The sequence below is a fragment of the Otolemur garnettii genome, unplaced genomic scaffold (assembly GCF_000181295.1).
Source record: "Otolemur garnettii isolate 467f Iridium unplaced genomic scaffold, OtoGar3 scaffold00131, whole genome shotgun sequence".
Lineage (NCBI taxonomy): Eukaryota > Metazoa > Chordata > Mammalia > Primates > Galagidae > Otolemur > Otolemur garnettii.
In genome coordinates, this window is record NW_003852526.1 from 3,385,757 (window position 1) to 3,404,386 (window position 18,630).

Genomic DNA, 18,630 nt, shown 5'->3' on the forward strand with positions numbered 1-18,630 from the left:
ATTAAATGTATGCTTTTTAACATGGCAGAACACGTTCTTCCTGAAGTGGCTCATACCTTCTCCTAAAACCTTATTTCTCAGAACGCTGTTCTCATACTTTATATACCAGGGCTATTGAACTGCATATTGATGTTCAAATAAACCATCAAGACTTAATCCTGTTTGTCCCCAGGTCTCCTCATTGCTCATCTGATGTATTCTCATTCATCTTTCAAAATTTAGCTCAGACAGCACCTCTTTTGGGGAGACCTTGTGTTTCTTTTCATCCACCAGTGCTTTGTTATCTTTTTGGTTCCTTATTGTACTTATCACAGTCCTTTTTAGTTTATGTTTATATGTCTTCTCTCACAAAACTCAGCTTGAGTTTTATAATTTAGTAACTGAATCAAAAGTTACTCTTTTCCAAAGGGAAAGTACAATTACTTCCTTAACTTACATAATAACATTTTTTATTTCTAATTTTTTCTTAGCTTCTAAGTTCAGGATGCTAAACAAATACCCCTTTGAATAGGCAAATTACTCATAATGATTGTATACATAATAAGGAAGATAAATATGTAGCCTTCACCCCCAATAATCCCTGATGTATTTCCAAATTAGATAGCTATGACTTTAAGGTTTTTCTGTACTAATTGTGTTTGAAGATAATTGATGACTAATTAACTGCATTTGTAATACTTAAAAGATTTTTTAAAATATACTAACTGGATTAAGCAATTGATTTGTCACAGATTATCTATCTATAACTGTTGCCCAACAAACATTACATAAAAGAACATGGTTCCCTTATAGCTGTGGTTCACTAAGTGTCATCCTCAGACAAGTAATGTCTGCATCACCTGGGAGCAGATTCTCAGGACCCACTTCAAACCTACAGCATTGGAAACTCTGGAATAGAGCCGGCCCATCTGTGTTTCCACAGAACCCCCAGGGATTTCACTGCACACTCAAGGTTAAGAATTACTGACTTACTGTGTGATGCAGACCAGTGATTGCAGGTTCAGTATCCCTAATCCAAAATTCTAAAATCTGAAAACTTCCAATTCCAAACATTTCCAATCAGGCAAACTCAGCCTGTAACTTGATTCTTCTTGATTTTAAACTATGAAACAAGAAATTAAGGAAAGGGTCTTAATAAGTATTCTGAACTTCTGCTCATAGTTGCATTGTTTCTAAAAAGAATCACAGAAATCAAAGATTCATGTTTCACCTGGGAGACGTTTTATAATTCCGATATGTTCTGCAATTCTGTGATCAGAGATGGGTGTTAAGAAGTTTAATCTGGTAGCCATAAGTGGGAAGTATTGTGAAGATTAACAATAGGAGGACTGCTGCATAGGCCCTTACATGAGACATGAGGGCAGTAAGGATGAGATGTATACATAGATGGAGATATTTGAGTTTTGTAGAGGTCCTTAAAGATGTTGAACAGTGACTAAATGAAGTGTTGAGAAAAAGGGAGGAGTCACATGGGAATAAGGTCTTGATAACATTTCACTAAACAAGAAAAATTGGTATTTGCAAACTTGAAGATTTACTGTGTAGTTCTTTCGAATAACATTTTAAATGTCTATTTTGATTTTTTACAGTAGGAAGCTCTACTGTATAAATACATTAAGTAGTTTTTATTATTTACTTTCATGTTAAACATTCTCATATTATTACTATAGAAAAGCTTTTTAAAGAGGAGGACACAGCTAATGTATATACTCATATATTATGTGGATATTGTTAATCTTGAGACTCATAGACCACAAAGTAGGTTTGTTAATAATCCAGTAATTGGTTAAGTACTAATTTTATACCAGACATTGAGCTAGGTACCTTGGTTGTAAAGCTAAGTAAGAGAGCTTTTGTCCTCATAGAGCTCACTGGTTAGTGAGAGAGAGAAAAATGTGAACAATTATAACACAATGTAATATATGCTGTAATAGAGACATGCACAGGTTGCTATAGAAACTAAGCAGAAGGATACGTCATAAGTTAGTTGCCAACCATGAGCAGTGGTTCATGATTTTTAAAAATCATATTTTTTTCCAACTTATAAGTTGTTTAAATGGAACTTAGAAAAACTACAGTTTCTTACAAACCTAGATTAATTGTTAACTCAAACTTGTCCAAGATGAGTTAAACATCTGGCTTTGTTTTGGCTGGTAATAGGTTCATCTTCTTGGGGCTGATGGCCTAGAGCAAGATGTTGGTGAGACTGAAGATGATGAATCACCAGAACAGCGAGCCAGGAGACCAATGAATGCATTTCTTTTATTTTGCAAACGCCATCGCTCCCTTGTACGTCAGGAACACCCACGGCTTGACAACCGAGGTGCTACCAAGATATTAGCTGATTGGTGGGCTGTTCTGGATCCAAAGGAAAAGCAGAAATACACAGACATGGCCAAGGAGGTAGGTTATAGTGACAAGGTATTATGGTGGCTCAGGGCAACCTGTCCTGAAACTCGCAGTCAGCAGATCCAGAGTGGCTGTTGAAGGTCTAGGAATGAGAAGATGACTTATGAAGCCAGGGTTAAGTAAAAACACCAGAGCTTTCTTTGGTTTGTTCCCATGTCCCAAATCCACCTTGAAAATGCTGGTGGATGTCCCAAGAGCAATTTATTACCAACCAGATTTTTCTCATTGTTTGTATTCCACTGATTGACAATACATAGTATAAGGAATTGATTTATTATGAACGGTTTGTTATGAATGTTTATTTTACTTTTTTTCTTTTTAAGTTTTTCTAGGAACTCAGCTTTTGTTGTAGAGATGCTGATGGTAAAGAAGACAATCTTCTTAGGTTACTCTAGTTGTCTCATGGGAAAAGTCTTGATCTAATTCTGATGCTTCGTGACCAAACATAATTTGATCCTCTGGGCCTTAGCTTCTTTTTCTGTTTTTCTAATGTTTATTAGAATGAGAAAGTTGGACAAAGATTTGTTTCCCTTCCAGCTCTAACGTTTTTTGATTTTATAATAAAAACAATTATCAAGAGATACAATTTGACTTGTTTCTGTTCTATAGGTAGTTCACTATGAATATTGAAAACCAAGAAATGAATGGCATTTGAATAGGATGTACTTGTGATCTGTGTATATATGTAAGCATCTGTATATATGTGTAAGCTGGAGTTGGTAGAAAATATTCCCATGCTGCAAGGCTAGTCAGACAGTTGGGACATTATTCAATTCCAACATGATAGCAATTACTAAGTTTCTTCAAAAATTGTATACTGGTTCTGTTTCTAAATTAATCTGGAATTAATGTGAGATCATTGTACATTTAAATTTAGTCCCAAAGAAAGGAATAAGCAAAGCAACATTATTGTGGTTAAACTTGAAAGGAATAATTCTGACATTTCTCAGTGTTGCAAAAAAATCTTGATTTATGAAAAACTCTGCCACCCAAACATTTGGTTAAGTTATATAGAAAAATGAACCAGCAGGGAACAAAATATAGTTTCAAGATATTTTACATAGTAGACATCTCAGTCTATAAAAAAAATAACACTTTCAATTGCTGGGCCTTTATTGAGTTGTTCAGTAATCTAACAAGCAGCATAGAAATTTATTATGAAACATTCAGGGAAATTTGAATCTAGAGTAAGTGATTAGCATAGTTGCTGTATAATTAATGATCAAAAAGCTTCAGAAATTGACTATTGTTAAAGATAGGATTTTTAACTGAGGCATCTGGAAAGTTTAAAATCATTTGCAACAACCTACTTGATTTTAAATATTTCAACACATTTCCACTAGCCTAACAGTAATTAACAGTGAAACTTTCTCATTAAATAAACTTATAGCTTTTCATAGTCATGCTTATGTGGTAAAATAAACAATTATGTGAAACCTCACAGGGAACTGCATAAGCTTCCTATAATTAAACACTTGAGTTTGTTTTTGGATTGCTGTTTTTGGATAGCATGCCGTCCATCCCCAGTATATTGTTTGCCTTTTCTTAAATACTACTAATTTACAAACCCAGCAGGTGGCCACTTTTAACATGAGGAAGTATTATTTTCATAAGGAAAATCCCTTACTCATTACTTAATTAAGTTCACAATATTTGGTATTGTGTGACTAAAATGAAACCTGTTAAGGTGGCCCCCTGCAATCTGCTGAAAGTAGAGACCATAACTATGTCCCCCATTGCGACTTGCCTTGTTTATACCTGCTCTTAGGAAATGTTGCTTCATTTCTACTGAGAAGTGTAGAAGATTTAGCTGGTTTCAAAATTATTACACAATCGGTCTCGTCACAAGTGATTCTTACTTGTTTCAGCTTATTTACTAAATAGTTTTGAAATTACATTACAGTGCATGTAATTGTGCTGGTGCCTTTTGTGTTAATATTTTGCAACTTTAATTGGAATGTTACTTCAGTCAACAAATCCTTACTAAGTGGCTTCGATGTGCCTATTTTTTTTTTTATTAAATCATAACAGTGTACATTAATACTATCATGGGGTACAGTGTACTATTTCTGTATACAATTTGAAGTACTTTCATCCAACTGGTTAACATAGCTTTCATGTCTTTTTCTTAGTTATTGTGTTAAGACATTTATATTCTACATTTAGAGAGATTCACTTGTACCCTTATAGGATGAACAATAGGCGTGATCCCACCAATCACCCTCCCTCCACCCACCCTCCCACCTTCCCTCCTTTTCCTCTCCCCTCTCCTCATGTTCCTGGGCAAAAATTGGGTTATAGCTTTCCTATGAAAGCTATAAATTAGTTTCATAGTAGGGCTGAGTACATTGGATACTTTTTCTTACATTCTTGGGATACTTTGCTAAGAAGAATGTTTTCCAGCTCCCATCCATGTAAACATGAAGGAGGTAAAATCTCCATCTTTCTTAATGGCTGCATAGTATACCATGCTGTACATATACCACAATTTATTGATCCATTCATGGATCGATGGGCTCTTGGGCTTCTTCCATGACCTAGCAATTATGAATTGGGCTGCAATGAACATTCTGATACAGATATCTTTATCATAGTGTGATTTTTGGTCTTCTGGATATATACCTAATAGAGGAATTATAGGATCAAATGGCAGGTCTATTTTTAGTTAAGTGTTCTCCAGATGTCTTTCCAAAAGGAACGTATTAGTTTGCAATCCACCAGCAGTGTAGAAGTGTTCCCTTTTCTCCACATCCATGCCAGCATCTGTGATTTTGGGATTTTGTGATATGGGCTAATCTTACTGGTATTAGATGATATCTCAAAATAGTTTTTTTTTTCAAAGTAGTTTTGATTTGCATTTCTCTGATGATTAAGGATGGTGAGCATTTTTTCATATGTTTGTAGGCCATGCAACTGTCTTCTTCAGAGAAATTTCTCTTCAAGTCCTTTGCCCACCCTGAGAGGGGATGACTTGTTCTCTTCTTGCTAATACTTTTGAGTTTGAGTTCTCTGTGGATTCTGGTTATTACTTTGTTGGAGACATAATCAGCAAATATCTTGTCTCATTCTGAGGGCTGTCTACTTCCTTTACTTACTGTGCTTTTGGCTGTGCAGAAGCTTTTTAATTTGATAAGGTCCCAGTAGTGTATTTTTGATGTTGCTTCAATTGCCCCGGGGGAGGGGGGGTCCTCTTCATAAGATTTTCACCCAGGCTGATTTCTTCAAGTGTTTTCCCTACACTATCTTCTAGTATTTTTATAGTTTCATGTCTTAAATTTAAATCTTTAATCCAGTGAGAGTCAATCTTAGTTAGTGGTGAAAGGTGTGGATCCAGTTTCAGTCTTCTGCAGGTTGCCAGCCAGTTTGCCCAGCACCAGTTGTTAAATAGGGAGTCTATTCCCTACTCAATGTTTTTAATTGGCTTGTCAAAGATCAGATAACGGTAAGTAGCTGGGTTCATCTCTTGGTTCTCTATTCTGTTCCATACATCTACCTCTCTGTTTTTGTGGCAATACCACGCTGTTTTGATCACTATGGATTTATAGTATAGTCTGATGTCTGGTAGCATGATTCCTCCTGCTTTGTTTTTATTTCTGGGTAATGTCTTGGCTATTTGAGATTTTTTCTGATTCCGTATAAAATGAAGTTTTATTTTTTCAAGATCTTTAAAGTATGACAATGGAACTTTAATAGGGATTGCATTAAAATTATATATTGCTTTGGGTAGTATGGACATTTTAACAATGTTGATTCTTCCCAGTCATGAGCATGGTATGTTTTTCCATTTGTTGACATTTTCAGCTATTTCTTTTCTTAGAGTTTCAGAGTTCTCTTTATAAAGGTCTTTCATATCCTTTGTTAGGTAAACCCCCAGATATTTCATCTTCTTTGGCACTACTATAAATGGGATAGAGTTCTTAACTATTTTTTCAGCTTGACTGTTGTTGGTATATATAAAGGCTACTGATTTATGAGTATTGATTTTGTAACCTGAGACGCTGCTATATTCCTTGGTCACTTCTCAGAGTTTTGTAGTAGAATCCCTGGTATTTTCCAGGTATACAATCATGTCATCTGCGAAGAGTGAAAGTTTAATCTCTTCTGGTCCTATATGGATACCCTTGATTGCCTTTTCTTCCCTAATTTTGATGTGCCTTGTTTTGTGGTGGTTGCTAGTGATACAGGGAGTTAGTGATAAAACTGGTGTCTGTTACTCAAGGGACCCCAGTCCACACACACATGATCTTTTTTTTGGTAACCAAGAGCCCTCACACTGTTGCCCAGGCCAGAGTGCTCTGCTGTCAGCTGAGTTTACAGCAATCTCAAGCTCCTGGGTTCAAATAATCCTCCTGCCTGAGGCTCCCGAATAGCTGGAATTATAGGCACCTGCCATAATGTCCAGCTAATTTTTCTGTTTTAGTAGGGACAGAGTCTTGGTCTTGCTTAAGTTGGTCTCAAACTCCTGAGCTTAGGGAATCCTCTTGCCTCAGCCTCACAGAGTACCAGAATTACTGGCCTGAGCCACCTTGCCTGGCCTACACATAACCTATTTTAGATGTTTAACTTTTCAATATTAAACCTCAAATTTTAAATTTTAAATGTTCTCTATTAGACATAAAACATGTGTTTTTCAGCATAGTGTGTGTCTGAATGTGAATGCTTACATAATATTTGTCAATATCTGTCCTACCGTTATCAGTTGAATGAGAAATAACATTTTCTTTATGGTACTTAAAAGAATATTTTTAAAACAGTAATAATCTAACTTTAGAAAGATTCTCTTGTTCACCTATTCATGAAAATGTTCTCTGACCCTCCCCTTATACTTGATTATCTTATATTAGTTCTTCTAGTAAGACAAAGCACCTGTTTTAGAATTTGTTTTCAGTTTCTTGAATTATTGCCCAGTACTAATTTGCATTATTGAAAAAAAAGTGGCTGAATGAGTGTTTTGTGTTCTCTGATAAACCTCATTAGAGCACTAATTGGTTGTAAGTAATTTAAAAAATGCTATCCTAAAGATATAACCTGAGTTATCTTCTTAAATTTAGCAGCGTGCATGATGGTACAGTGCTGTGGATGTTTCCAGGTTCAGAGTTTTCAGTGTGTGACTGCCAGTGAGGAGGTATAAAAGCAACTAAGTCTTTCCTTCTAACTTCTTTGTGTATGTCCTCTTGTGAATGTAAGAATACAGAATGTCTGCATCTTTGCCTAGGGTACTGCTGGAACCTTCCATTTTTCACTTAAACTAGTGATTATAATTAATTAATTGACAATAAATTTAGAGGACCACACATCTTCACTTAGAACATAATTAGTACAAAGAGGAGTTGAGGATCTGGAAACCCAAGACAATTTGAATAGCCTTTTGCATACTCCCCTCTTTTGTAGGATCAAAGGCACCAGGCAGAATTCATGCAGTTTTTGATTCATTGGTTCATTGCATCCTTGGTGGTCTAAATAAGCACAAACCTGTGAAGTCAGTTATGATTATCTCCACTCTTCAGAGCAGAAGTCTAAGGCTCCAAGGCCTAGTTGATACCTTCAGTGAACAGTTTGACTCTAGTGCCCTTCTACATTTTTTTTGATATGTGTGAATTTAACTTTGTTCCATTTTGTTTTTATTTCAGAATATTTGGGGTAACACATGTTTTGTTTACATACTTTGTTTTTTTCACAGTTGGAGTCAAAGTTATGAGTGTGCCTCTACCCAGTGTACACCATACCCAATAGGTGGAAATTTGCCCAGCCCCTGTTCCCCCCTCCCAGCTTAATTTTCATTGAGAGTTACTTCTGTATGTGCACTTAAGTGTTGATCGATGAGATCCAACCTGGTATTGAGTACATGTGTTTGGTTCTCCAATCTGTGATGTTTCTCTTAAAAGAATGGTTTCCAGATCCATCCAAGTTGTCACAAAAGATACTAAATCACCGTTTCTCTTTATGGCTGAGTAACACTGCATAGTATACATATGCCACATTTTATTAAACCCTTCGTATATTGTTGGGCACTTGGGTTGTTTCCACATCTTTGAGATTGTGAGTTGTGCTGTTCTAAACATTTGCATGCAGGTGTCCTTTTTATAAAATAACATTTTTTCCTTTGGGTATATTCCCAGCAGTAGGATTGCTGGGTCAAATGATAGGTCTACTTTAAGTTCTTCGAGGTATCTCCATACATTTTTCCATAAAGCTTGTACTAGTTTTCAGTCTCACCAACAGTTATAAGAGTTCCTTTCTCTCCACATCCATGTGGGAGCCATTCTCTTTGAAGTTAGTTGATGTCTCATTGTGGTTTTGATTTGCCATTTCCCTAATGATTAGAGACATTGAACATTTTTTCCTGAGTTTATTGGCCATTAGTATGTGTATCTTTTTTCGAACCACTTCTGTTCATATCTTTTGCCCACTTTTTAATGTGATTGGTTGTTTCTTGTTGTTTGGCTTGAGTTCTTTGTGGACTCTGTTTAGCAGTCCTTTCTTTATCAAATGGATAGCATGGACGTACTTCTTCCCATTCTGCGGGTTGTTCATTTGCTCTTTTGATTGTTTCCTTGGCTGTGCAGAAGCCTTTTAATTTGATCAAGTCCCATTTATTTATTTTGGTTGTTGTTGCTATGATTGCTTTTGGGGTCTTCTTCATGTATTCTTTGCCTAGGCCAGTATTAGTAAGAATTTCTCCAACATTTTCTTCTAGGATTCCTATAGTTTCCTGCCGTAGGTTTAAGTCTTTTATCCACCATGAGTAAAGTTTTGTGAGTGATGAGAGGTGTGAATCCAACCTTACATGATAAGAACATCTTACTGGACTTCAAGCTATACTACACAGCTGTGGTAACCAAAACAGCATGGTACTGGTACAAAAACAGAAACATAGATTTATGGATCAGAACAGAGAACCCCCACATGAGATCATCCTCATACTCTCATCTGATTTTTGACAAAACAAATCAAAACATGCACTGGGGAAAAGAATCCCTGTTTAATATATGGTGCTGGGAAAACTGGATAGCTACATTTAAAAGACTGAAACAGGATGTGCACCTCTAATGCCCTTTTAATATTGCTCTATCCTGTCCACTCCAGATGCTTTAGAGATAGGTAGGGGTTTGGGAAGGTGTGACAAGCGTAGTGATAAGTCATGAGTCCCATAGGAAGAAGATGTTTGTGCTGAGGCAGGAGATACGGCAGGGTAGATCACAGAAGGCTTTATAAAGTGGGTAGAATTTGGCCTGGGCTTTGGAATAGGGTTTGGAGAGAAGAACAAGGATAAGAGCAGATGTGAGAAAGTGAAATCATTTTCTGGAGTAGGAAATAATAGGAAATGTGGTTGTAAAGGGAAATATGGCAAAAATCATGAGAGACTAGGCTGGAAAGTTTGGAGCTTAGCTGTATGCCAAGGAGACAGCTATGGAATTATATGCGATAAAATGCAACTTGAAAGTAAATTATACTCGCCCTTCGTAAATATTAATATCCATTGTTGTCAGTACCCTAAAGAAAGATGATTGTCACCACAACACTCCATGGGGTTTTGCTTAGTCCTTCCTTCATAGTACATTAAAACAAAATCAATCTATTTTTGATTAGTTATTTGCAACTGGGATAATTTTTGTAAAGATCATTCATTTGCTATTCAAAAGAAGATATACTCTTACTTTCTGATGTATTATAATCTGGAGAATATTTCTTAACTCTTTTGTGTCATATTTAACAGACAGAATTTATATTCTTGCAAACATACCATAGAACTTTGCATACTTGGAGTGGAATCTCATTTATCTACCATTCCTGAGAAGTAGGTACTATACCCAAGTGATTTCCAGATAGATGAAATTTATTCTTTTAAAAGCTGGAAGTACTAGTTGACTTGTAGACACTACCCCTCTCCCAGATGGAGAATAGTTAATAAGGATAGCTTTCATTAAAATTCAGGTGTTTTATAGTATCCACTTTTCTATTTTTATAAATGATTTGGAAAAATATTTATTGTTGAGACCCCATGTTTTAAAGATTAACAAAATATTATCTTTTGGTACATAATAATATCATTGTCAAATATTGAGCAGACAAAACACTGTCACAAATAGTATTTGATGCCAGTACTGAGTAACAATAAAATCAGTAACTTAATTACTGATTTCTTATTCTTGCTAGTGAAACATGGTGGTGATTAAGGAAGAAAAAGTTAAGTGCTTCAAATAAGTCAGGAAATGTGTCTGTAAAATAGGTTTCACTTTTAACTATGCTTAATTGGTTGGAAATTTGCATACAGAAATCAGAATCCATAAGGTAAATTTTTATTTTAATGGTATAATTTTGAAAAGTAGAACTTTGGCTAGAATTTAGTTATCTGCAAGAATCTTTCATTGAAATCTTAGGACCAGTAGCCTATTTTAAGTCTTTGGATCGTAAGTGGCTTCCCCTTTGGATAGTAAGTGTCTACTTCCCCAGTGTAGACATCCTAGCCCTGGAAATAGGAATTGGTGAGGCCTACCCTTCGGCTCTTTCAATCCTGTGTTGATGGATTTTATCTACATGGCTGACCTACGTGCTAATAGTTTCATTCAGCTATCTGCTTGACAATAGTATGTACAAAATCTTTCCTCATTTATCCCTTTCCCAGCCTTCTCTTTAATCTCTTTTCTAATAATCTCATCACAGTGATTGATTAAACCTTTCTACTGTTGTCTTATGCTGAATCAGAGCTAGAGATTGATGAGGTGCCAAGTTTCATGGGCAGACAGACATCCCTACACCTGGGGTTCACCTGTGGCTCTTCTTGCCTTGGCCCTTGTTGATGCTTTTGCACTGCCTGTGTTCACCTGTATTTTTAGGTGAGTTTATGGCATTCCCATTGAAGCTCTACGCTCCTAAAGGACAGAGACTACGTGTATTACTCTCTATCTCCCACATTCTTAATACACATACTTGATTGAACTGATTACTGTTGTGGTTTTGTACAACTACATGGAGTTTAAGAATCCACAAAATTAGTTTTGTGATAGTTACAGAGTATTGACTCTCTGTGAAGTCTCATACATTACAGGCCCTGTTCTTGACCTCCCTTATTCCACTCGTAGGTAGGTTCTCCTTTTACAGACCCATTGCAAAACCATTTTCATGCTCTGGGGGAGATGGCCAGGGAAAGCCATCCCCAGTGTCCAACAAGAGTCCGTCACCTAGTCAGTGTTCACGGAGCATTCAGATGGGGGTGGGTGGGGAGAATATCTGCAAGAGAAAGAAAAATGATTATGATGTGGGGATTGTAACTGTTTCATATTGTCTTCATCACCACCTCCCCATCATAAATTAGTTTAAGCTGGCCATTATTAGTATCATCAGTGTTTTAAATATAGTTGAGGCTGGCAATAATTCACTCATAAGGAGGCCAGCTGCATTATCATTTCTGTTATACTTACTGATTTTCACCAAGGCAAATGACTAAATGATTTTTTGCAAAGGATGTGATGTCTTATTGGGAAAGGCTTTATCCAGCAGAACAACAAACACGGGGAGGAGGGCACAGGACACCTAAGACACAAGCAACAGACCTCTGGTGACACCAGTGCAGCATCTTCTACAGCTGTGACTGTTTCCGGTAACATTTCTAGCTATTAGAAAGAAGATTATTTCATTTCTTAAGACAAATATGTTAATCAATTTGTTTGAAAGTCTTTTGTCACTTTATAGAGTGATGACCTTTGTTCAAGTGACTGTTCATCTGGCAAACCCAGCCCGTGAGTTCTTGCTGGGACACAATAATGATGCATGTGTCTGCTCCTTCTGTTTCCACCTTGCCCTACCATTTGTCACTTTCCACCTTCAGACGGCAGGCAAAGCTATTTGTCTTCCTCAACTTAATATGTAAATCCCCAGTGCACTTGAATGCAGTGTGGTAGTCTATCTCTTATATCACATTTGATACCTCCAAATATATTCTGCTTTGTGATGGTAAATTCTAGTTTGGTTTTGGCCTTGTATCCCATTGTAATTATTTTTGTTAGATGAGTAGGACTGTGTCTTAGAGGTTTTTTATGGTTACCTTCCTTCTGCAAACATCCATGGATCAATGTGTATGTGTGTGTATACATACATATATATGTATGCAGATTTATATCTTACAAGTCAAAGATTATTCAGAAAATTTGAGCTAAGATGACTTTAGGATAAATCTAGACCATTTTCTGTGAAGATTGTATTATTATATGCATTATGATTTTTATTAGTTAAAGTGAAATGGCAGAAAGAAGTTTATTTAGATTGCATGTACTTTCTTTACACCAAGGATAAAGGGAACTTTTTTCCTACTGGGTGAAATTAAAAGCCATTTGGTGCTTATACTAAATAAGCTACTATCAATGGAGTGACCATTTTAAAAGGCAAGTTTATGTGGTTGAAAGAATTGTATTAATTTAATAGAACATCTAGCAGTAATAATAGTAGTTAAAAATACATGGAAAATACATTTTTATCATATTATATACCTTTTGGCAATATAATGATTAGCAAAATATTTCAGTTGTCATGAAAGGGGAAAGAGGTAGTTCTGGGAGAAAAGGTAACAGGTGAAAGCCGCAGAAAAATGAAATAGAAACAAAGATACTGTCAGTGAAAGTTGAAACCTCAAAGTAAGACAGAGTTTGTGATGGATTAATCACAGCATCACACATCATGCTCCTGGAGCTCGTTCATATATGTATTTAGTTGTGTGTACTTATTATAGAACCCTGGGATATTGACAACTGTGGTGATGCTTACAGATGGAGGGATCAAGGTGAGAAAGGTTAAATACCAAGCTAAAGCAGAGATGCATTTTGAGCCCAGGTAATCAGATTCTGTATCCAGGCCTCCTTCCTTCAAACAACTAACTAGTATGTGTCATTTGACCTATGTTATTCACCTTCTCCCACTCTTGATCTGGGTTCCTTTATGCCATAATTAAGTACTTTGCTCTGTTAAATTTGCCTGTATTTACCTTGTTAGTACATCAAAGCCCAGATTTAATTTTTTTTCTATTCTTAACCAGTAAATAGTAGATATAATCTGGTTAACTGGTCCTGGTGTTGACTCACATTTTGTAATGTGTACCTGAAGCCTACTTTGAAATAGATGCTGTCTGTGCACTGCTGTTTACAATAACCTGAGGCATTGATGGTATTATACTCAGTTTATGGAATCACGGTAAGGCCCAGAGAGGTTACTTTCTCTCTTCTTAGTCACCACAACCCTAAGTGGAAAGTTGTAGAGCTTGAACCTGTTTTTTCTGTCTCTGCAGCCTTAAACTTTTCCTATTATAAACAAGTCTCCCTCCCCACCAAAGTCAGACAAATTTTTGGATACTAAAAAAAAAAAGAGAATTATTAAGAAATACAAAATGTACAGCTTCTGTATCCAGGTTGCACAGTGGACTTTCTTTCTAGAAGGTAACTGCAGGGAGTCCTGTGCTAAAACTGTCATTCTTCCACAAGGAGAGCCATGGAAATCACTCTTAAGTATTTTTCTCACTCATTATCTAGATAGGAGAATGAGGTGAAGGCTGTTAGAATTTTTTTTTAATCTATATGTTAATTAAAATCCACTCTCTATTCTTTTATTTATAGTATAAAGATGCATTTATGAAAGCAAATCCTGGCTACAAATGGTGTCCTACCACAAACAAGCCTGTGAAATCCCCAACACCTACTGTCAATCCACGGAAGAAACTTTGGGCCTTCCCATCTGACTCTTCAAGAGATCTGCCAAGCCCCAAGAAAGCAAAGACGGAAGAAATGCCTCAGCTTAACTTTGGAATGGCTGGTGAGTGGAGACAGAATTTCTACCCATTCTTTAAGGACAGAACAACATATTTAGGCAGTATTTTTAACAAATAATAGAGGGAGTGGAGAGCAAAATTTATGAGTAATATGAAGCAACAGTAAATATGTAACAAAGGATTTGAGCATGGTATACATAGAGTGTACATATGATTAAAGAAAGGGGATATAGATCAAGTGGTAGAGTCATTATAAATATATGTGGATTCCTGACATGACAATAGAGAAAAGCAGATAACAGTATGGAAATTGTTGGGAGCTCAGGGGGTTTTATGATGTTAACAAAATAGCTTACACACACATACAGAGCGAGCTATCCCAATATGCAATTTAGTTACCATGGATACTTAAAAGACACAATTATGTAGATCATCTGAGTATCTGAAACAGAAGTATCTGAAGGCAAGAATATATCAACTCCATCACAGAGATGGATCTGACAGGTGTGTCTTAGAGAACATTCTCATCTTGCCCTTTCCTCTCATGCCCCTTCCTGTCTGAGCCAGGCAGATTTAAAATTCCAGGTGGTCCCATTTGTTATGGGACCTTTAAAACTCTGGGTGGTGAGGAATGCTAAAGCATTTATCACCATGAAATAAAAATACTTATATTCTCCTGCAAATGGCTCTATCTTCCCTGGCTGTTGCAGTACAATAATCAAAAGGAATTTGTCAGGATGAAATTGGGAGATTGGGCAGGATAGAGGCAGTGAGGTTGCTATTGATCTGGAAAATTATAAGCAAATTTTCTTCAAAATCACAATATTAAACCATTTACAATATGGAAATGTTGGGAAAGCAGATTGAGCAATATTGTGATTGCACTTTTTTTTTTTTAATGACCAATAGACTTAAAAAGATTTTATAGCTCAGTGTGTGAGTCATCATATAAAATATATGTTGGTGGTATTCTATATAAAAATGAAGAAGTCTAACATAATTGCAGCATTCTGGAGAAACAAAGTCTTGAGGTGATTTTTATGTGGATATCTGCGGTGTAATTCTAGGTGAGCACCCAAGTGATACATCTGTTATGTCTTCCAAGAATCAAAACAGAGAAAGTTGGCTCAGCACCTATAGCTCAGCAGCGAGCGCCAGCCACATACAATGGAGCTGGCAGGTTCAAACCCAGCCTGGGCCTGCCAAACAACAATGACAACTATTAAAAAAAAAAAAAAATAGCTGAGCATTGTGGTGGGCACCTATAGTCCCAACTACTCGGGAGACTGAAGCAAGAGAGTCGCTTAAGCCCAAGAGTTTGAGGTTGCTGTGAACTGTGACACTGCAGCACTCTACCAAGAGTAGAGTGAGAGCATGGTGAGACTGTCTCAAAAAACAAAACAGAGGAAGTTGCCCTTGCTTTACCTGTCACTGTGTACAATTTTACCTTTAATCCACTTGTTATTAGATAGTATTGGTGAGCTTTCTAGAGTTCCTGGATTGTATCAGTTGTAATGTTTTCTAAAACATTTTATTGTTGGGACAAAGAAAGGGTAGACCGATGACTAACTTCTAACTTAATTCCTTTGATCATCATTTAGCATTCATTCTTTCTCCTCCAGATTCAGCTTGCTCTTCACAAACCAAAAAATAATTGTAGGTAAACTAGAGAAAGCTATGAAAGATGTCTTTTGGAGCACCATTTCTGACAATTAGCCTGCCTTTTACCTGATTTGCAAGTTGAACCAAGACTTATATCAGGGTATTTACAGATCAGTGTTCTTAAGCAAAGTACAGGAGAGAAGGAAAACACCTTCCTCACATCTGTGTCCTTACACATCACATGATGGCCCGTGTCATGTGTTGGAAATCCATGACAAGAGTTCTTATAATGGATAACTTTGGTCTGATATTTCCACGTATGTCTTTTTCAACAAGATGAAAGTGAATTAATTTGTCTTTAATTAAAACTTAGTGCTTGGCCATCTGAATGTAGGGGCTACTAAAAGGCTTTCATTTATTTTATTTTATTTTATTTGTATTTTTTAGAAGGCCTTTAAAAGCCAGATTTTCTCAACATGGAGTCTCTTTTGTTTTGTTTGCACAGTAATCCTTGTCATATGATATTTCGCAATTTTGAATAACCCCTGTATTGTCAAGTATATGGTTTCCAAGAAAGGAAAGCTGCATAGAATTTAATTTAGTACTAGCTTCCTTGGTGAGGGGAAAGCATGCTATTTTGTGAATCTTTTGATAATCTTAAATAAGATTTATATAAGTGTAAATATAAAGAACGTTGGCAAATTTTTGGCCTTTGTTTTAGTTATCTATATTCTTGCAAAGTTCATATGGGTATATAAATTGTCATATAATCATGTTCCTATTTTACTTTGTAATTCGAACTAACACATTTTTATCCAATCTTACTGATCTCTGAGATGACAGTTGCAAAAAAGTATTTTTCTCTTAAAGAACCAAACTAAACTTTCACTTGCTGCTAAATTCATTTCCCCTCCTGATTTTATTTTTAAATAGATACAAGTTTCTATTTTAATTAAGTTGGAATCTCAAAACAACACCAGGGAGCTTTGTTTCAGCAAATCATACAATGTTTATCTGTTTATTCTTTGTCTTCTTGTACAGCTGCTTTCTACTCCATCATTTGGAAACATATTTCTTCCTCTCATAACCTCTTTCTTTCTCCTTTTATTTCCTTTTCTTTTTTAAAAACTATCTTAGAACTTTTTTCCAATTTAAAAAAACTATATGTAGGATGCGGTCAAAGTAGTTTCATGAGTTCCCAAGACAGGGAAGTTCCAAGACAGATTGTGTACAAAGATGTACTTAAGGGCATTAACATCAACCAAAGAAAAGAAAGAAAAATGCCTTGGACAACATTATGACTGATCCTCATTTTCGGTTATAGAGATTCTTAAAATTAAATATGCATTGATTGAGGACGTATGTGCACCAGGCAAGACACTGAGGCATTTTATATATGTCCTTTCATTTCAGTTCTGAATTTTAATTTATTTGTGACAGCCTTAAAAGATATATGTTTAGCTATATGTTTAGTCTGTCACTTTGCTGTTTTTATTTTGTCTGTTGCTGTTGATTATTGAAATAATGAAATTAAAAATTTCTTGCTTTATGTGTTGGTACATAAAAGGGATTAATTTGAGATCTTAAAGGTGTTTTGAGCAAGAGCCCAACAACCTTTAGGATTTAAAATATCAAAAATATATTTAAAATTTAAGTTGATTTTTTAAAGTTTTAAAGAAAGATTTGAAAAAGCCCACTGGATTTTGGAGGCCCATTAGGAAAATTTTCTTGTTCTCTAGTTCTCTGATAGCCTGGTTCTTTTTATTAGTCCTGATTTCACATGGCAGAAATAACAAGATAAGAATAACAATCTCAAACTTCCTAGAAGAAAAATAGAAGCACTCTTCTGTTTAAAAAAAAAAAAAATCCCATGTAAACTCCCCATGCTGTAAGGAAAAAGAAGCATCACATTAGGAGATAATTCATGTTACAATCAGCTGTGGTGTTGAGAAAAATGTTAGGTTGGATTGGTGAGACAAGAGTGGTATTTACAAGGCTCATACAAATATGAGCAGTAAGCACTTGTATATGCCAGCTTATTGTTACATAAAGAGCTTTTAAAGTTTTTCATAAAAAGTTATATGTGGTTCTGTTGAATTTTTGATTGCCAGTCTTTATGAGTATTATTTTTGACTTTATGTGGATGATAACGTATTTCGTGCTTGTAAGTTGATGATTTGTTTTTGACTTATTTAGATCCTACTCAGATGGGAGGCCTGAGCATGCTGTTGTTAGCTGGAGAACATGCTCTTGGCACACCAGAGGTAAGCCAGTGCTTTCTCTCTCTCCACTCTGCTCACGTTGGGGCCTGAGAACACAGCCATTTATATTCTGTTCACATTGTTCATTCTGCATTTTCAACAGCTTATGAACAAACTTTATTTATAATTGTTCTTACTAAGGTTCATCAGGGCATCTTGTACACTGAGAGTAAGAGAAGTGGTGTAAATAAGCCCAAGAGGGCCTGGGTGGAGATTTTGAGGTTCCAGAAACTTAGAAGTAAGAAATGCATTTTACAACTCATTGGCATTTGCCATGACTCTGTCATGGGTATGTAAATTTGGTGCTATAATTTATTTTGTTCAAAATATTTCCTGCTTTTGTGTGTTGTTCTTTAGACTTGCTAGTGGAAACATGATGGTAAAAAATATGCAACTGTTAGTCTCTGTAGCACCTGAAAAATTCCAAACTCCTGTTTTGAAAATCAGGAAGCATGGCATTTCAGGATAGTTTTATTCTTTCAAATAGAAAAGGGAAAGGATCTGGGACCTCATGACCTTGGTTTTATGATGTAGTTATTGAACTGTTTTTGCTATACATTTTTAGGTATGATTTTGATGGGCAGGTAGTGGCAGTTAACCATG

General features: G+C 35.9%; 1 protein-coding gene across 9 annotated transcripts in view; it reads left to right on the top strand.

Moving 5' to 3' along the window:
* BBX (BBX, HMG-box containing) overlaps positions 1–18,630 on the top strand; it is a 279,317-nt gene that overhangs the window by 183,921 nt on the left and 76,766 nt on the right. For all 9 annotated transcript variants that reach the window (XM_003798195.2, XM_003798196.2, XM_023518213.1 and 6 more), the window contains 3 exons: positions 2,161–2,403; positions 14,013–14,208; positions 17,963–18,030. In XM_003798195.2, the coding sequence (XP_003798243.1) occupies positions 2,161–2,403; positions 14,013–14,208; positions 17,963–18,030 (507 nt within the window). The remainder of the gene's footprint in view (positions 1–2,160; positions 2,404–14,012; positions 14,209–17,962; positions 18,031–18,630) is intronic.